Consider the following 20,765-nt stretch of genomic DNA (forward strand, 5'->3'; position numbering starts at 1 on the left):
CATTTATTTATTTGAAACAATTACAGAAAGAGAGAAAGAGAGAGAGAGAGAGAGGTCTTCCATCTGCTGGTTCACTCCTCAAATAGCCTCAACAGCCAGAGCTATGCTAATCCAAAGCCAGGAGCCAGGAGCTTTTTCCAGGCCTCCCATCCAGGTGCAGGGCAGCCACAGCAGAGAGCTGGTTCGGAAGTGGAGCAGCTGGGACTTGAACTGATGTCCGTATGGGATGCTGGCACTGCAGGCGGCAGCTTTATCCACTACACCACAGTGCTGGCCCCGGATTTTCTTTTAGCACCCTGGAGCAGTAGCATAGTAGCATAGAAAGAGCACCTGAATAGAAGTCCAGAGACCTGATGTTAAGTCCTAGTTCTCCTGTTGACCCTCTTTGAATTCAGACTTACTCGTCTGTCACACTGCAGGTCCTGGTCTGCCTACCTCACAAGGTTGTTGTGAAGAATGAGGGCTATGTTTATGTGAATGCCATATAACAACCAGTAGACTACATTATATACGAAGCATAAAGCAAGGTTTGCTGAATTGTTACTGATTTGTGAATTGGATGCCATCTGATTCAGCTTCAGAGTTGTCTATGTGAATGCTTCCAAAAAATGGGGGACTCATGAGTGGCAAATACTGCAATGCCTTTCTTGGTTTGGATTTTGTATTAACACAGTCTGCAGATGCACCAGCTCCTTGAAAGTTGTGTCACATTGCTGCTTCAAAATCCTGTTGTGCAATTGGCAGCTTGAGGTTGAAGCTTTGTACTGAATTCATTGCCTGCAACCCAAATGAAAGCTCATCGTGATAAGGTATTGAATTGGATCAGGAAAGTAGACTAAAGAGCTTTGTATTAAAAAATGAGGTGGGAGAACCAGTGGTGTGGTGCTGCCACCCGTGACGCCAACATCTCATATGAGTGCCAGTTCTTGCCCTGACTCTTCCACTTTCTATCCAGCTCCCTGCAAATGGCCTGGGAGAAGCAGTGGAAGATGGCCCAAAGTGCTTCAGTCCCTGTCACCCGTGTAGGAGACCCAGAAGAAGCTCCTGGCTTCAGCACTGGCAATTGACGCCATCTGGGGAGCGAACCAGCAGATGGAAATTCTCTATCTCTCACTCTCTTTCTGTAATTCTGATTTTCAAAATATATATTTTCAGAAATAAGCTTGGTGATAAATGAGGACACACAGAAAACTGTGGAGTGGAAAGCTCACAGAGGTAGCAACTGAGCTGTGCCCTGGTTGAGCTCCTCTGTGAATGGGGGGGCTGGGGGGACTAGGATGTGAGGTCTGTGTGTAATGACTAGGAATGCTGGACTTAAATGTTGCAGGGAGCACAGAGCATCAGCCACTGCTGTAATGTGCAAAATGTGCACAAAAGGAATGTATAGGGTGAGCTGGTAAATGAGCCTCCCCTTTTATATAAGATTTATGAATGTAATTGAAAGCGAGGGAGGGAGGAAGGGAGAGAGAGAGAGAGAGAGAGATCTTCCATGTACTGGTTTACTCCCCAAGCATCCACATGGCTGGGACTGGGTCAGGTCAAAGTCAGGAGTCTAGAACTCCATCTGGGTCTCCCACGTGGGTGGCAGGGGCCCAAGCACTTGGAGCTTCCTCCACTGCTTTCCCAGATGAGTTATGGGGAGCCAGATCAGAAGTGGAACGGCTGGGATTCCCTATGGGATGCTGGGGTCCCAGGCCCCACCTTGCTGCCTCTTGATTGAACTGGAAGTCTGAGGAGCTCAGAGAGCTCTACATGAGCAGCAGCAACCTTTTATCGGGTGCTCAGTGTGAGCCTGACCCTTGCATCTGAAAATTTTACAGGATTGTCCTTTCTAATTCTCAAATTTTCCACATTCAGCAGCTGTTGCCCTTTGTTAGGCACTTGAGTTTTTAAGTTGAAGTCCTAACTCCCAGTTTCCCAGAGGGTGGCTCTTCTTTAAGTTAAAATAAGATATTAGAGTGAGCCCATGACTGGTGTCCTAAGAGAAAGAAATTTGGACATGGATGCATTTTGTGGGAAGACTATGAAGTCCCAGGGGGAAGGCCAAGGAGAGAGGCCTAAGAAGACACCAACCTGCTGATAGGTTGAACTCAGACTTCTAGTCTCCAGATGTTGAGAAAATAAATTTCTGTGGGTTAAGCCACCCAGCCTGTAGTCTTTGTTATGGCGGCCCGAGCAAGCTCATACACCTTTGTTTTATGTTGAAGGAAATGGAGGATCAATGTCCTCCGAGTGGCACTGAATTCCCATGGATCAGGTTCCAAGGCTTGTGCTCATAACTAATGTGGTAGACTGAGTCCTTCCTCTGTTTGACTCCTGGTACATTGTTCCCACTGATGCACCGTGGTTTTCCCCCTGCCACCAACACTCTTTTTTAGAGCTTAGACACTAAGTAGAATGTGAGCATCTCTGGACAGGAGCAGCACAAATAGCTGACTGAGTTGGGGACTTAGTAAAGCTGGAAAGATTTGCTCCTGTTTGGGACCTTCCTTTGCATAGCTACCCTATCCATGAATTAAGGAAAAATATTCTTCACGGTGGTTTGGACCTGCTTAGAAATTCAGTTACACCTGCCAGAAACGGGGCAGACAGCAAGTCCTTAGTGCTGTGCCTCCACTGCAGCTGTCACTGAGAAGTTCCGCGGTTCTCAACCGGGAGTAAATATTAGAAGCACCTGGACTCTTAACAATACCTGAATCCTGAGCTCACACCTTGATGTGCTGCCTGATGGAGTCTGGGGCAGGATCTGAGCATCCATAATTGTCTGTTTGTTTCCTTTTAAATCTCCCTGGTAATTTTGATTTTTCCCATCAGGTGGAGTGCTGTGAAATTGTGGAGTGACTTATTTCTGTCATTATTGCTTCTGAACCATAGAATGGTTACATCTAAACAGTATTTGCTTCTAAAGTTGCAACTCATCCATTTAACTTTCCTTACCTACTCAAAGGCTCCCATATTTCCCATGGTTCTTTAAACTTAATCCTATTTTGGGGATGGAGGGATGTGAAAAGGAACCACCATTATATAGGACTTCAAAGACACCAGAATTAATCATTCTCTGGTCATTAGCAGGTGTGAATAGGAGATACTGTTCATCCTATTTCTGAAGTCTAGTTCTGCTGAGTTCGTCTTATTTTGTACAGTTGCATTGTCCTCCTCTAGGGGGCCCCAGAGGTCAGAACCAGTAGCTGGGGAGCCGAGCGGCTGGCTTGTATTCTTGTCAGACAGGGCAGCTAGCCAATGAGTTGAGCTTTCATTTGTTACAGGAACTAACGTTATTTTTTCCTGTTAGTGCCAGCTCCCTAGTCTTTTCTAGTGCTTTCTTTCAACCTCTGTGCAGAGGATAATGAACAGTGCTTTCCTGTTTGGGTACCTAGTGATGCTACAACACAGGGCAGCGATCGTGGCTGTGAATTCAGGTCTGCAGAAGAGTGATCCCTCACATTACTCTTACCAGTAACAAGGTTGAGTTTACATCTTTAAAATATGGATAATTCCCTATGGATAATTATATACATACAAGTGTCATTAATATTACACACACACACACATGCGCACACACACACCCCTTATACAATGTATCCCCCAAAGTAGAATTTAAGAAGAACGAGTTGGGTAGGTGTTGCTGTTTGGAGTGCCTGCATCCCCTATTGGAGTGCCTGGTGTTGAATCCCACCTCCACTTCCTATCCTGCTTCCTGCTGATGTGTATCCTGGGAGGTAGGAGATGAAGGCTCAAGTACTTAGGTCCCTGCAACCCAGATGGGAGATCTGGCTGGAATTCCTGGCTCATGCCCCAGCTGTTGCAGGCACTTGGGGAGTAAACCAGTGGGATGGAAGATATTTTCTCTCCCTCCCTTTCTCCCTCTCCCTTTCTCTTTCAAATAAATAAAAAGAAATAACAAATAAACTTTTAAAAAGATGACAGTTACTTTTTAAAAAATAGAATGGACAAAAACCACAACACTTTCTATACTCCATGAGGGTCATTTTGGAGTCCACTGCTTTAGAAAATGCTTTTCCTTGACGTGGCAGGGTTTGGGAAGGAGTGCAGAGATGATCTTGGAAGTTTTGTCTGCAGGCAGCTTTCCGACGGCAGTGGTCATCTTGGAGTTGTGATTTTAGTGGACGTGGGGAGTGGGTCACGTGGGGGCGGGCGGCCGGGTGCCATGGCTCCCAGGCAGCAGGCCGGCTTCACAGGGGACATTGGAGGGAGTTTGCTGGAGTGGTGGGCAGACAGTGAGCGCCAGAGGCAGGAGCACAGGAACCTGTGAGGGATTTCATCGTGTTCAGCTCAGCAGCACTGTGGGATCCACGTTTGTTGCAGAGTTCAGCGCGTTCGTCTTTGAGCAGCTGACTTTCTGCAGGAGGGAAAAGAGGTGGTGTTTTTTTTTTTTTTTTTAAGTTATTTGAAAAGCAGAGTTACAGAGAGGCTGAGGCCGAGAGATAGAGAGAGATCTTTCATCTGCTGGTTCGCTCCCCAAATGGCCACAACTGCCGGAGCTGGACTGATCCGAAGCCAGGAGCCAGGTGCTTCCTCCTGGTTTCCCATGCGGGTGCAGGGCCCAAGCACTTGGGCCATCCTCCACTGCCTTCCTGGGCCATAGCAGAGAGCTGGACTGGAAGAGGGCCAACCGGCACAGAACCAGCGCCCCAACTGGGACTAGAACCCGGTGTGCCAGCGCCGCAGCTGGAGGATTAGCCTAGTGAGCCACTGCGCTGGCCGGAAAGGAGCTTTTTTAATGAGAAAAGTGTTTCAGGGCTTCAGAGGTCAAAAAAAAAAAAAAAAAAAAAAAAAAGGCAGACAGAGTGGAGGGACACGGAGAGAGGGAGGTCTTTCATCTTCTGATTTACTCCCCCAAATGGCTGCAGTGGCCAGCCGAAGCCAGGAGCCTGTGACTCCTGGGTTTCCCACTTAGGTGGCAGGGAACCAAGCATTTGCTCCACTTCTGCTGGCTTCCCGGGCCCATTGGCAGGGAGTTTGATCAGAAACGGAGCTGCTGGGACTTGGACCAGTGCTCTAGGTCTGGGGATGTTGAAGGCTGCAGCTTAAACCACTGTGCTACAACGCCAGCCCTAGAAGGCCTATTTTTAAATGGTCATCTTGATATTTCTGATGGTAAAGGGTGGGAATGGGTTGGGACCTCTGTGAAATGACCTTAAAATTTCTCTTCTGGGTGTTGGATTTCTTACGATACTTTCCATTTACTTGGCTCTTTTACCTTCCAGGCCATAATGATGTGTTTTAAAAAGTGATATTAGCTGCAGTAAGGTTTTTAGTAGAGCAGACAAACTGGAGTGATTTTCTTAGGAAAAGGATATTACTGTACATTCACACCCCAGCCAAACCTGGAATGGCAGTTGAAACAGGTCAACTCCTGGGACTTCATGTGACCTAACTCTTAAGGTCATGAGATTAAAGGAAAAAGAAGAGATGCTCATGAGCCCGATTTTCTTTTCACTTTTATGTGAAAGGCAGAGAGACAGACAAGATCCTCCACCTGCTGGTTTATTCCCTAAATACACACAACAGCTGGGGCTGGACCAGGCCAAAGTCAGGGGCCTAGAACTCAATCCTGGTCTCCCACATGGGTGGCAAGAATCCAAGAAGTTGAACCATTGCATGCATGTTTCATCCCGAGGTATGGATCAGCAGGAAGCAGGATCAGATGCAGATGCAGAGCCAAGACTTGAACCCAGGGACTTCAGTATGGAATGTGGGGATCCCAAATGGCATCTTAATTGCTGTGCCAAATGCTTGACCTAAACCCAGGTTTTAATTTTGTTGATTTTTTAAAAAAGATTTATTTATTTATTTATTTGAAAGACAGAGTTACAGAGAAGAGAGAGAGAGAGAGAGAGAGGTCTTACATCCAGTGGTTCACTCCACAGATGACCACAATGACTGGAGCTGGGCTGATCCGAAGCCAGGAGCCAGGAGCTTCTTCCAGTTCCGGGTCTCCCATGTGGGTGTAGGGGCCCAAGGATTTGGGCTGTCTTCTGCTGCTTTCCCAGGCCATAGCAGAGAGCTGGTTCAGAAGTGGAGCAGCCAGGATTCGAACACGTGCCCATATGGGATGCCAGCACTGCAGGCGGCTGCTTTACCTGCTACACCACAGTGCTGGCCCCAATTTTGTTGATTCTTTCCTCACATTTAGATAAGATTTATAAGTTTTGTGGCATATAAATAGCATTTTGCATTTTTAATTATTTAATAGAAAGAGACAGAGACACTGAGTTCTCATCTGTTGGTTCCCTCCCCAAATGACTACAAAGGCTGGGGTTCCTCTTCCTCTTCTTCTTCTTCTTCTTCTTTTTTTAAATAAGATTTATTTATTTGTTTGAAAGCCAGAGTTAGAAGGAGAGAGTTAGAAGAGAGAGAGATTGATCTCCTGTCTTCTGGTTTACTCCCCAGATGGCTGCATCAGCTAGTGCTGGGCCAGACTGGAGCCAGGAGCTTCATCCGCATCTCCTACATGGGTACAGGGGCCCAAGCACATGAGCCATCTGCCACTGCTTTTTCCCAGGGTGTTAATAGGGAGCAGGATTGGAAGTGGATCAGCTGAGACTTGAACCAGTGCTCATATGAGATACCCGCATTGCAAGTGACAGGTTAACCCACTGTACCACAACACCAGCCCCAAGAGAGTTGATTTTAAGTATTTTCACCCTGTTATCCCCCAAATCATACTTATGTGAGAGAATAGATGTATTATCTCCTAAGTTTAATTGTAGTAATCCTTTTGCAATATATATCAAAACTTCATATTGGAGAGTAGTGGTTTAGGTTAGTAGTTGAAATGCCTGCAACCCACATTAAACAACCTGGGTTGAATTCCTGACTCCAGCACCTGACTCAAGCTTCCTACCAGTGCAGACCCTGGGACGCTGTGTGATGGCTCAAATGATTGGGTTCCACCACCCATGTGGGAGTCCTGGATTGCATTCCCAGCTTCTGACTTTGGCCCCAGCACGGCCCTAGTCATTGTAGGTACTTGGGGAGTAGACCAGCAAGATAGGAGCTCTAGGCCTATCTGTCTCTTTTCCTTTGCATCTCAGATTTTAATTTTTAAAAATCATATTGTATACCTTAAATATATAGAGTTCATATCTGTCAAGGATACCTCAATAAAGCTGTAATACTAATTTAATAGAGGGACTGGTGTAGTGGTGTAGCATGTAAAGCCATCACAGGAGATGTCAGCATCCTATATGAGCGAAGATTCAAGTCCCGGATGCTCCACTTCAAATCCAGTTCCCTGCTAATGTGCCTGGGAAAGCACTGGAGGATGGCTCAAGTCCTTGGGCCCCTGTACCCGTGTGGGAGATCCAGATGATGCTCCTGGCTTTAGCCTGGCCCAGCCCCTGCCATTGCAGTCGTTTGAGGAATGAACAAGTGGATGGAAGATCTCTCCATCTTTGTCTCTCTCTCTTTCTGTGTTTCTATGTCTTTCAAATAAATAAATAAATGTATATTCATATACATTTTAAAATAAATTCTCATCACTTCTCGGCCTTTTGGCAGAGATCAAGTCTAAAATATTAACTCTCTTGGCCCATTTCAAGTCCACAGAACAGCATTAACTATAGTTAGTTAGTATGCCATATATCAGATTTCCTAGCTGGGTTAAGTGCAAACTCAGGTGAAGGTTTGGAGTCAAGGATCCTACTGTAATTTGTTTAAACTCTAAAGTATCTATGGGGCTGGCATTGTGGTATAGCAAGAAAAGCTGTCACCTGTGACTCCGGCATCCCATATGGGCAGCAGTTCGTGTCCTGGCTGCTCTACTTCCAATCCAGCTTCCTGCTAATAGCCTGAGAAAATCAGTAGAAGATAGGCCAAGTGTTTGGAACTCTGCCACCCATGTGGGAAACCTGGAAGAAGCTCCTGGCTTTGACCTGGTCGATCCCTGGCCATTGTGGCCATCTGGGAGTGAACAAGCAGATGGAAGATCTCTCTTTTTGTCTCTCCACCTCTCTCTGTAACTGTGACTTTCAAATATATAAACACATCTTTTTACAAAAGTATATTTCCATTATTAGTTATGGTAACCTAAGAATAGTACACTCATCGGCAATCGGAGCTGAAAGGACACGAGATGCAATTTTGCTCTGAGCTTCTCGAACAGAAGAGGAAGCGAGGAGCTGTGACTGGCCAAAGGTCTTGCAGGTAGTCAGGAGCAGAGCTGGAGAGAGAGCCCACACTGGTTTGTCAGATTTTTAGTTGGTTGGCACTTTGTACTTGTATCACGTGACTCCTTATGCCAATGTAGAATGTAGTTTATAAAGTAGCATATTTTCTTGTCAGGCTAAATTTATGTCTGGATATAAATTCTTGGTTAAGACTTCTTCACTGGTGGTGTATGTAGATTTGATGTATTCTGAAAATATTTGAAGGACTCATTGGAATGGGGCAGTATCTTGCATTTGACGTGTTTTGTTTTTGGCGTTTAGGTTTCCCAAGGACATTAGTTCAGGCTGAAGCCCTGAACAAAATCTGTGACCTGGATCTAGTGATCACTTTGAACATTCCATTTGAGACACTCAAAGATCGACTCAGCCGTCGTTGGATTCACCCTCCCAGTGGAAGAGTGTATAACCTGGACTTTAACCCACCCCACGTACCTGTAAGAACACACAAATGCTTTCATAAATTGACAAGCTAATGGCAGAACATTTCAGTTGAAAATTGGACCAAGGAAATTAATTTAAAGATTTATTTATTGGGGCCGGCGCTGTGGCGTAGCACGTAAAGCTGCTGCCTGCAGTGCTGGCATTCCATATGGGTGCCAATTTCAGTTCCGGCTGCTCCGCTTCTGATCCTGCTCTCTGCTATGGTCTGGGAAAGCAGTAGAGGATGCCCAAGTCCTTGGCCCCTTTCCACTGCTTTCCCAGGCCCTAGCAGAGAGCTGGATTAGAAGCGGAGCAGCTAGGACTCAACTGGTGCCCATATGGGATGTTGGCACTGCAGGCGGCGGTTTTACCTGCTATGCCACAGCACCCGCCCCTAGACTTTTTTTTAAGGTGTTTTTTTTTTTGGGGGGGGGGGAGGGGCAGGTAGAGTGGACAGTGAGAGAGAGACAGAGAAAGGTCTTCCTTTACCATTGGTTCACCCTCCAATGGCTGCTGTGGCCGGTGCACAGCGCTGATCCGAAGCCGGGAGCCAGGTGCTTCCCCTGGTCTCCCATGCGGGTGTAGGGCCCAAGAACTTGGGCCATCTTCCACTGCCTTCCCGGGCCACAGCAGAGAGCTGGACTAGAAGAGGGGCAACCAGGACAGAATCCAGTGCCCTGACCAGGACTAGAACCTGGTGTGCCGGCGCCACAAGGCAGAGGATTAGCTTATTCAGCCGCGGTGCTGGCCAACCCCTAGACTATTTTTGAAAGAGCAAATTCTTGGGGTCAAGAACTCTTTTTTTAAGTTGTTCAAATTCAGTAATGGGAAAGGAAGAAAAATTTAAATAAAAGTAGCCTGTCACTTTGGAACCTTTACAATGGCAAAATTAAATAGGTTGTAACATCTGTTGCTAATGAAGATCTGGGGAAACTGGTACTCTGAAGTATTAATAAGTATCATTTTTATATATTTTTAATTTATTAGTGAGAAAAATAATAGCAAATGAATGCCAGAGTTGATTCATTTCTCAAATGTCTGCAACTGCCAGGGCTGGGTTGGGTCACCCAAGCTGAGTGTCTCATGTGGGTAGTGTGAGCCATCACTGTTGCCTCCCAGGGTCTGCGTTAGCAGGAAGCTGGAGTCAGGAACTGGAGCTGGGTATTGAGCCCAGGCTCTTGGCTGTGGGATGGGGGCATCTTCTGCATATTGACCATTAGGCTGAAGGTCTGCCCCTGAATAGCCTCTTTTAAAGGGAATACGACAATGACCCCTGAAGATTTTCTGTAAATGTTCATTCAGCCTTAGCCGCAGAAATTACAGCACCAGGAGTGAGGCTGTGCATGCAGTCATGCTTACTGCAGTATCCGTAGTGACCAAACGCCCAAGCCAGTCCCAAAAATGAACTGAGTATTCAGCTGCAGGGGAGTCATCGAAGAAACCTGAACACACACAAACATGCACGCACACATTCCATCTTGGAATATAATATAATTAATAGAAGCTGTAGTAAGAAGAAGCTGGTGCTTTAAAAAAAAAAAAAATTTATTTAGGGGGCCTGCATCTGTGGCACAGCAGGTTAAAGCCCCAGCCTGCAGCTCTGGCAGCCCATACAGGCACTGGTTCAAGTCTCTGCTGCTCTACTTCCAATCCAGTTCTCTACTGATGGCCTGAAAAAGCAGTAGAAGATGGCCCACTTCCTTGGGCTCCTGGCTCCTGGCTTTGGATCAGCCCAGCTCCAGCTGTTGTAGCCATTTGGGGAGTGAACCAGCGGGTGCAGGACCTCTGTCTCTGTCTCACCCTCTCTCTGTAACTCTTTCAAATAAAAAATTTATTTTTTAACTTGACAGTACAGTTACAGATAGAGGTAGAGACAGAGAGAGGTCATCCAGCCTCTGGTGTACTCCCCAGTGGTCATAACAGCAGGAACTGGGCCAATTTGAAGCCAGGAACTTCCTCTAGGTCTCCCATGTAGGTGCACGGGCCCAAGGACTTGGGCTGTCTTCCAGTGCTTTCCTAGGCACATTGGCAGGTAGCTGGATTGGAAGTAGAGCAGCCAGAACTCAAACTGGCACTCTGGGATGGTGGTGCTGCAGGCCAGAGATTTAACCTTCTGTGCCACAGTGTCAGCCCCAGCCACTTTACTTTTTTGAAGGCGTTGTTGGGTGAGAAAAGCAAGCAGAAGGATGGTCCCACTTTGGTGAAACAGTGACCCACTTTGTATCTCTGTGTGTGTCCTTTAGCTTTATAAGATCAGGGAGAATGTTGTGAAGGTTTTATCCCAGGCGAGCAAAGAACATGGAGGCTGGGACTGCACAAGGAAACGGGCACAGAGCTGATGTTCATGTTGGACACTGGAAAGGGCTAAGGTGATCAGGAATGGCAAAGGAGTGGAAAACTTGACCTGGAAAAAGAAGAGCCTAGTGGTTGAGATGCCCATGTCCTGTGTCGGAATAAGGGGGTTGATCTCCAGCTCTTGACTCCAGCTTCCTGCTGATACAGACCTTGGGAGGCAGCAGATAATGATGAAGTGCTTGGGTCCCTGTCACCCGCATGGGAAGACCTGGATTGAGTTCCAGGATCCTGGCTTCACCCAGTGCCAGAAACTGGGGAGTGAAGCAGCAGATGGGAGCTCTCTTCTGTCTCTGCCTCTCAAATAAATGTTGAAAGAGTTCAAAATGTAACATTGACACAATTACCTAAAAATTAAGCAAATGTAAAGGTGCTGGCATTGTGGCACAGCAGGTTAAGTTGCAACTTGTGATACTGGCATCCCATATCGAAGTGCCAGTTCCAATCCTGGCTGATCCACTTCTGATCCAGCTCCTTGCTTTTGAACCTAGGAAGGCAGCAGGTGGCCCAGGTGCCTGGACTCCTGCCACCTATGTGGGACACCTGAATTGAATACTGGACTCCGGGCTTCAGCCCAGCCCAGGTCAGGTCTGGCTGTTGCTGGCATTTGGGCAGTGAACTAACAGATGGAAGATTTCTGTCTGTCTCTGTCTCTCTGCCTTTCAAATAAAAAATAAAACTTTTACAAACCATATGACTTATCATTCTGATAAAAGACCACTTCCCTAATTATTTCTCTAACAAGGACACTTGAACTATGCATTAATTCAGTCTGATAATATTTAACTCCAGGTCTCAGGTGCTAGGTAGTAATACTTGATATCATGCAAAGGTAGAAGGGTAGCTTTGTGTCTTACTGGGTTAATGTTTATGGAGGAGGTCAGACTAGAATATAGTTGGAGCCTGTTACTACAAGGTTTGAAAGATGGTTTCCTAACTCCTGGTTGCCATTGTAGGGAGCCTTGTTCATTTGGGTTAAGCATTTTTTTTTTTTGAAGCTATTTTTTAAAAAATGTAAATAGTTCTTTCAGTCATTCTTTTATTTGATCTCCTTTTCTTTTCCACCCCAAAAGATCGTATTAGGAAAAAAATAAATGGGGAGGAAAAAGGAGTTGTGACGGTGTAGGTGGGAACACGACAGTCTGAAACAGGTGCTTCACACTTGGCTGTGTCCAGTCCTGCTGATGCAAAGATTCTCATAAAATGTGAAATGTGAAGCCTTGGTCTCCCTCCTGCAGCATCTGCAGTCACAGCACCATTTCCCAAAGTTCTCAGTGCAAGTGCTGGCCTTGGCCTATTCTACCATGCTGTGGCTGGGCTCCCCAGGGAGGGGGTCCCTGGTGCCCTGGTTTCATTCTGCCTTGTCTGGGAGCAGTGTGTTGTTTGCTGGTGCTCTGAGCTTAGCCGCTGCAAGCAGAATAAATACAAGGGGACTGTAGGTGATGTACAACCTTTCCCCACCTCATCTCTCTGGTCTAGTCAGGTTAAAAACCATGGAATGCACATGTGATAATTATATAGCTCACCAGTAAATCTTAGGTGCGAGTCACATACTCCAGGCCCTGAGCTGTGATGGGATGTTAGTGCATTTCAAATTTATCACGTTTCTGATTATCCAGCTGAGTTGCCTGAGCCTCTTGGTTCTATTCTCGTCTGCCTTTTGACAGATTTGTTTCGTGCAACTCTCCTCCTCTAGTGACTAATAGTAGTTTGTGGTTCCTGGAGAGGTTAAAATACATTAACAAATAGAATATATTTTATTTTTTAATTTTTTGAGAGATTTATTTATTTGAAAGGCAAAGTTACAGAGAGGCAGAGAGAGAGAGAGAGAGAGAGAGAGAGAGAGAGAGAAGCCGTCTCTCCGCTGGTTCACTCCCCAAATGGCTGCAGTGGCCAGAGCTGAGCCAGTCTGAAGCCAGGAGCTTCCTCCAGGTCTCCCACGCGGGTGCAGGGGCCCAAGGATTTGGATTGTCTTCCACTGCTTTCCCAGGCTGTAGTAGAGAGCTGGATGGGAAGTGGAGCAGGTGGGACTCAAACCGGTGCCCATATGGGATGCCCGCATTGTAGGTGGAGGGTTTACCCATTACACCACAGTTCCAGCCCCGGGTATATTTTAAATTATAATTTTTCGGTTCCCAGAACGTTTGTCCCTGGTAATCATAACTATCAGACATATCTGTTTTGTTACCCCTTTACATGTGTCATTATTTGATGTAGTAAAATAACACATCGGAAGCTACATGATAGGTTTGCAAATGTGGCAGAGGTGGTACTAATGTGTCTTCTGGCTTAGCGATTCTTGCTGTTTATACCAAGTTGGTGGTTTGAGACATTTTATTTTCAACATCAAGAACTCAGGCTTCTGCAAGGCAGCTGCAGGAGTATTTGCAGGACCAGAGTGATGTTATCTAAAGGTTTGTTGGTGGGGAGAGTGCATGGAGTTTTAGACTGAATTAAAAGTGTCATTTATCAACAGCGCTGGTACATGTTTGGAAAGATCTGAGCAGTTAATAAAGGTTTAATGTCAGCTCTCAGGAAGAAAGGTTAGCATTCTATTTAGAGTGCTGCTTTTTCAACTACCCTCCCCATTACCACTGACACCCAGGCCTCACTCATCATAGGATGGGCATCCAAGGTCAATATGTGGTTTTGTGCAGCAAAGTTCTAGCCCGTGGTGTGGCTCCATGGCTGGCCTATTAACCGAATGGTTCCTCTGGTGTTTAGGGAATTGATGACATCACTGGTGAACCATTAATCCAACAAGAAGATGATAAACCTGAAGCAGTTGCTGCCAGGCTGAGACGGTATAAGGACGCGGCAAAGCCAGTCATTGAACTGTACAAGTGAGTGTGCTTCTTTCTTGTCGTGATGATGGATCCCGGGAAGGACATCGGGCTGAGGCGGCCTGGGGTTTTTTAGCTCAATAGACTTTCAAGGCCCAGTGCCTCCCCAGAAGTTGGGTTGAATGCCGCAGTTACATGTGGGAGATAAAAGTTGTTTGTTTTTCCTGAAACTGTTAGAACAGAAGGACTTAAGCCTGATCATCTCTGTCTATCCTGGGTGTAAAATTGCATCTAGAGTGATTTTCCTTTTCCTTTTTAAGCAGCTGAGACAATGATCTGTGCTTTGATTTTCTTCCATGTAAATTACTGGTTGGGATAGAAGATTAGGAAGGGCTTTTGGCTTGGCTGTGTCTGTAGGGAGTTTAGCAAAGATGTGCTAAAACCATAAAGCTGACTGCAGAGGTCAGGCAGGTATTGGAAATGAGTCTTAGACCTGGTGGGAGATGTGTCAAACTGGGCAGTTGAGTGACAGATGAACTGGACAGCTCCCAGGCTGGTCTAGCCAGTCATCCCTCAGAGGTACCAGACTTGGTGTGGCCAGGGATTCTTGTTTTTTTCCGGAGAGGCAGAAATCTGGCTAGCTGTATGGAAAAAAATGTCCACCTTTTATATTGTCAACAAATAAAAATTTTAAAACAGCAAGCAAGCCAAATAAAACCATATGCTGATGCATTATTGCACAATACTTTATCGCCTCTGCTATAGTCAACTTCAAGCTTTGTAGCACACCCCCCTACCCAATAATTTATTATTTTTTTTTAAAGAGAGAGACTGAAGGAGATATTCCCCTGCTAGTTCACTCTCCAAATGGCTGCCACAGCTTGTCTGGGCTAAGTGGAAGCCAGGAGCCAGCAACTCCATCCTGGTCTTCCCATGTGGATCACAGGGGCCCAAGCACCTGGACCATCTTGTGCTGCCTTGCCTGGTGTGTTAGCAGGGAGCTGGATCAGAAGCTCATATGGGATGCTGGCATCACAAGTGGCTTCAGTATGCACCAGAGTGCTGGCTCTGCCCCCAAATAATTTAGCAGACCTTTAGATAGCAGATTCCCTTTATGATACATCCTGTGTTCCATGATCCACTGTTGTAAGTAGCAGGGATTTAAGGGTGCAAAAATTTGTCAGTGGTTTGCTTCTGAAAAGTATATATTGGGGGCAGACTTGGGATTGCTCCCATTATGTTATACTTTGACATATTTTATGGAGAAGGGAAAAAAGGTAGCATCATGGCAAGCATGGCAGGATTGTAAAAGCAATGTACTTGTAGGCACGCCTAGTGGAGGTGTTTACACATTTAAAGGGGGCTGTCAAGGCTGTTAGTGATGTGTGGTATAGACTGTGGGATTGCGTTGGTTTTACAGGATCTTCACCTGTCCTGATACGTTAAAAAGAAACCTAAAATGCCTTTCTTTGTTGGACTTTGTTTTTCAGGAGCCAAGGAGTGCTTCACCAGTTTTCTGGCACGGAGACTAATAAAATCTGGCCTTATGTTTACACACTTTTCTCCAACAAGATTGCACCTATTCAATCCAAAGAAGCATACTGAGCCTGCCCAATGGAAGAGCCAGGAAGACATGGCCGTTCATTCAGTCGTGTGTGTAGTATTGGTGCCGTGTCCAAATTAGAAGCTAGCTGGGATAGCTTGCAGCATCTTTTCTAGTTTACATGGTGAACTGATAGGAAAACTAATGAGTAGCACGAGCTCATGAAGAGGCCCTCCTCTGCCTTCCAAAAGAAGGCTCGCCTACATGTGCTTAAGGTGTCTCCACACATGTCCAGCCCTTCCTGCGAAGCAAGTGCAGGCTGGAATTCAAAGGGTGCGGAAGCTAAGTCTGGCCGACTTCAGACAGCAGCACCTTCTTTTGCCCACAGTGGCAGTAGTCTCTGGTTGTCCCGGTCCCCATGTCCCCATGCTGTTGAACTGCCGTACTCGTTCCGAGCTTTGTCTCAGGTTACCTGGCATGTGTTCCCCCTAGTGACAATGGAATGGAAGCTGTTGCTCTCAGTGGTTGCTTCTCTGATCTTGAGTGACCATGCCCACAGGTCCCTCTGCCCCCGTAGGAGTGATTCCTCCTTTTTTACATCCATGCATAGGATCTTTGCTTTTCAGACATTTAGGAGGTAACAATTTGGCTTCTATTAATTTTTAGAGAGTATTTTGTTTTTAAACTTGTCTTCCCTCATTGTAGCCCATCAAATAATGTGAGTAGATAGTGATCACTTTTATTGCTTTCCAGTTTCCCTAAAAACTGAGAGCTAGGGGACTCCATTGAATTTTTTCCTGTACTTCGAATGGAGCTGTCAGAGGATCTGACTTAAACTGCAAGTCTGCCTCTCATGGGCTCACACTGCTCCTTTCTTTTATTATACCCCTAAGACTCTTTTAGGGAACCTCCAAAAAAAAGGGGGGGGGAAGCATTCACCTCTGTAAATTTTGAAAGATCTTGGTATAGAAATAATAAGACCATAAGGAATTACTGGACTAATAGCATAGGTAAACTTTGTATTCCTGAAACATTGTGTTTTGAAAATGCTGCTAAATGTTGATGCTGACAGTATTTTTCTCCTGTGAGTGATCCAGGCACGTTATAAACAGTTAGTGAAGGGAATGAAGCCTTCAGGGGTGAGGAAAATGTTGCACTAGCCATGCCTAGACTGAATGTGACAGCTTTACGATTACGGAAAAGCAAAATCTTCAGTTCTTTTCTATTCCAAAGATTCATTCCATGGGGTGGCCCTAAAGTCTGGAAATATAGATACTAATATTTTGTCATGTATTATAATGTAATATCAATAAACCAAGACTTGCCTGGTTTCTGGACTTGGTGGTTACCTCATATAATTCTTGCTCTCCTATGAGAAGGAAAATGCTATTTATTCCTGATGCCTTAACAATACGTATCCCTTCTTCATGCATCTTGACTGTCCCCAGGGAGCTTCCTTTCTAATCTGGGGAATGACTTGTGTCTAGTGTTTCATACCAGTAAGAAAATGAACCCCCATTTCAGCACTTCAGGTGGTGTTAGTTACAACACATTATTTGCTTTCTGGAAATGTCCCAGCAAGTCCCCAATCAATTCACTGCCATAGATACTCTATATGCTAATGAGCACACCTTCCTTATAGGTACTGCCCAAACTCTTACTGGTTCCTCTCCCTTTGTCACTTTGTGTGAACCTTCTTTAGCTACCTTAGTGGAGATCATCGTGAAATGAGATTGTTTACTTTTCTGGTGTATGCAATGAAAGCGCCCAGTTCAGGTCTACGAATCATCAGTGCATTATATTGACTTTGAGCACTTTAGAAGAGTGAATGCCAGTGGATGGAGAGAGGGTGAAGATCAGACATACAAACAAAGCTCAGGTTTTGGCAAAAACTGAGATGAGGAAAATTACACAATTCAGAGAAGTATCATAGAGAGGATCTGCAAATTAGGCAAAGTTATTTGGATACTTCAGAAAAGGAAAGCTTATGGGTTTTTTGAAGCAGAAAACTATTAAGTTTTTTTCCATCATTTCTCTTTATGATGAATTTATCCTCCAACAAAAGTATTGCCTTTGGAGTTTCGGAGAGAGAGATGGAAAATGGCCTGGTCCCTGGTTCTATGCTCTCGAGCTCTATCCATCCACTTCTCCCTCCTCCCTTCCAGCTAAATAGACCATTGTAGCCAACATGGACTCGGTCTCAGTTGGGTGTTTGCTGCAGCTGGGATTGCCCAGCTGGTGAGGATCCTTTGCTAGGTAAGATCAGTAAGAGACACCTTTCCTGCTGTCTTTGAAAGATGATGGCTTGTTTTGTGTTCAGTGGCCTAAAAAAAAAGAAAAAAAATTCTGATTAACAAACTCTGTAGTCTTTTCTTAAATAATTTTGTAAGAATTATTGTCTTGAAGATATTTTTGACAAAAGTAAAATCAAAGGGACATCTTTCCTTGTTTTCTTACGCCGTCCATGCAGTCCCTTCACATGTAAGCAAAGTAAGAGGTTTGGATAGTCTTACCTGACCTCACACTCTGTTCTGCCCAGCTCTTGGTTTAATTTGCTTTCCATTGGTCCTGCCAGGCTTCTCACTTAAAAGCCCTGTTGTGTTTAATACTTTCTAACACTAAGGCAAGCTTATGATAGGTTCCATTTACTGAAGCCCTGCACAGTGACTTTTACAAACAACTAATGGAGTCTTTTTAGCATCCTATGAGATAGACAGCATCTCATGCCCATAAACCAAATAAGCCAGGATCATGGATGGGAAACATCTTGCCTAGGCTCCTGCTGCCAGTGAACTGCATATTTTGGGACTCAACCCAGGTTTTCCTGACGTGGAAACCCAAGCTTATTCCTGGTTGTTAACTACCTGTGTGCTGTCCCAAGCAAGGCCAGGCTCTGAGTGTGTTTGGTTTTGCTTGTGGCCTCACATTAAGAGCAGCATAGTTCTCTAAAGTGCCATTCACTGGGGTATGAGACTGCACCTTTTTTAGCAAAGGAAGCTGCTAGAGGAGAGTTTGACCCTCCTCCCTATGTCCTCGTTTATAAATATAATAAAAAAGACTTATTAAAGTAGGCTTGGCCTGGGTCCAGGCTAATCTTTGGAGGAGGCAAGCCCTTGTTGCTCACCTACCCTTTGGTCATGCCCCCTGAAGGAGCCTTTACCACTGAGCTATCCCTAGCCTTGGTGCTCACACATAGGCCTGGGCTTCTTGGAGCTGTCCAGATGCCACTCATGTTTCTTCCCTGAGATCACAAGAAATCACTGTCTCCTCCCCCACCCAAACAAGGCCTTGATGATAAACTCATCCTTTGGAAAGTGCTAGCAGGTAGAGAAATGGTGATTGATCACCGCTGACACACAGGGTGACCCTGGACTTTTGTATTATCGCCCCTGTGTTACATTACACGTGAACATGGTTTTGGACGCCGGATTCACACCTTTGCCTGCCATCTTCCTGGTGGCAACCCTCCCGGGAAGATTCGCTTCCTATCTTGTCTTTCCCCAGGGATCATTCCCCTGCCACCCTCCAGCAACCAAGCTTACAGGAACTCTGAGATCACCTAAGGGGTGTCTGTCTTTCTGGTAGGGAAAGAAAAAGGTAAGAAAAGCTATAGGTCAGGAAGAATTCTTATGAGAGAGACATGCTGCTGTGGTTTTTCCTGCCATGTGAAATGTTGTTGACACAGCATAATTTTAGGTAGAAAGATGCCTGTGCATACCATAAGTAGGGCATTTATAGAACTTAGTTCACTGGAACATGAGCTCAGTATTTGACTTCAGCTGTTTTTAGAGTTTCAAGTTGCTGGAAGTTGTCACTGAGATCATAAAGACTGGTGTTTCCAAATGGGTTAAAACATAGGCATTCTTAATAGTCACTGTTATTTTCTCATGCTGAGTGCATTACATGCATTGTCTAAATCCTCAGTGATCATTTAGTATAATAGTTATTTCAATTATCTTGCCTTCTGTATTTAAAGACTAACACATTCCTGTTTACTTAAACATAGGGCTTAGGAAATTCAAGAGGGCCTTTTTTTGTACCTTTCCCTAGTCTGAGCTCTCCATTCTCATCAAAAGGTAAAACAGTGTATTTGTTGCAGGTTGGAATCTTTGCTTTTGGAGCTGTGGTGCTGAGAAAGGAGATGGACGGACACTCACTGGGCTGAACACAGTGTGTACAGAGGGCACATGCCTCATCTGTACCCTGCTGAGTTACAGGATCTCAGGAGGCAATCGCGGGCACCTGATGAATTTTGTGTCGTCACTTTTCATTTAGCAGTGCCTCTTCTTGCTGCAGGAGCTTTAGCCAGAGGGGCGATTCATGAGGCTGAGTTCTGTGCACAGCATGAATTACTTTCTCTCTGCCCTCTTTTTTTTTTAGTAACTCCCTGGCCTACTTGGTTTCTCAAAAGTTGAACCAGTCATAGACACTTCTGTTGACATGAGAATGTGATCGGCTCATGAGTTATTGTTCCTTTCCTTGTACAACTGACCCAGCCTGGTTTCCAGATGAGAAATGTGCAAATCCAGATGTTGCCAAACTATGAGGCTATATTTCAATTATGAAAAAATATCTACTTCCTGCATGTGTTGAGATTCCAATTAAAATTGTTCCTCAACGCCATAACTTATATCTCTTGTAACAGATTGCACAATTCTTGCCAGCATAAATGCTATTATCTGTGTGCTTCAGAGAATGCTTCAATATGATCATGTGTATGTGTGTGTGTTGTATGTGTGAGATATGGGAGAACATTTGCAACGGGTGAGAGCTTTTGTAGGGCATGGATATGAATTCCTCCTCTGGTAATAATTAGGCTATTCCACGAAGCACAGAGTCAATTCTTTAAATAAAAGATTTCTGCTTAAAATTATTCTAAAGGAGCAACCCACCTTGACGATCATCCCTGGAGTTGGTGTGTCTCTACTTTGTTGTATAAAACTTTTGTTTCTTTCATTTTTAAACTTTGGCTATCAAGTCAGAAAACATGTATTAAATGGAAACAAACTTTTGTATTTAATTCAGAGAAGAGTAAAGGGAAGAAAGATGGAAAACTCAGTGTTTATGTAAATTCCAGGGATGTTAGGGCTTGGAGGGCTTTTCTAATTTTACGAGACTTTGTACTACTGATTTTTATATATTCTTGTGTGGAGGCGGACATGTGTCTGGGGCAGTTGTTGAGTGGCAATGGCATTCCACTGCGATCCCTCTGGAGCTCCAATCAATTCTCTAACCCAGTGGCTGCGTCCCTTTGGTCTGCTGTCCTGCGAGCTGTCCCACGAGCTGTTCCGTGGTGTGACAGTTGCTGACCCTCTCAGTCTGGGTGTCTGTGCTTCTTAATGCCAAGTGTCTAAACCTGTACCTGCTACCCTAATTGTTAATTGTATTATTGATTATTTTGATGATCTTGCTTGAAGATTGATTCATACTTTTCAATTTGATAGAAATAAAGTTTTTTTTCCTGCTTACAACTAG

The 20,765-nt window shown here is 45.1% G+C and overlaps 1 protein-coding gene across 1 annotated transcript in view; it reads left to right on the forward strand.

Annotated features, from left to right (window-relative positions):
• AK4 (adenylate kinase 4) overlaps positions 1–16,627 on the forward strand; it is a 78,589-nt gene extending 61,962 nt beyond the window's left edge. The window contains exons 3-5 of the mRNA XM_062191482.1: positions 8,454–8,626; positions 13,689–13,807; positions 15,238–16,627. Of these exons, the coding sequence (XP_062047466.1) occupies positions 8,454–8,626; positions 13,689–13,807; positions 15,238–15,352 (407 nt within the window). The 3' untranslated portion in view covers positions 15,353–16,627. The remainder of the gene's footprint in view (positions 1–8,453; positions 8,627–13,688; positions 13,808–15,237) is intronic.
• Positions 16,628–20,765: the final 4,138 nt, after the last annotated feature.

This window comes from Lepus europaeus, chromosome 5 (genome assembly GCF_033115175.1).
Source record: "Lepus europaeus isolate LE1 chromosome 5, mLepTim1.pri, whole genome shotgun sequence".
Taxonomy (NCBI): domain Eukaryota; kingdom Metazoa; phylum Chordata; class Mammalia; order Lagomorpha; family Leporidae; genus Lepus; species Lepus europaeus.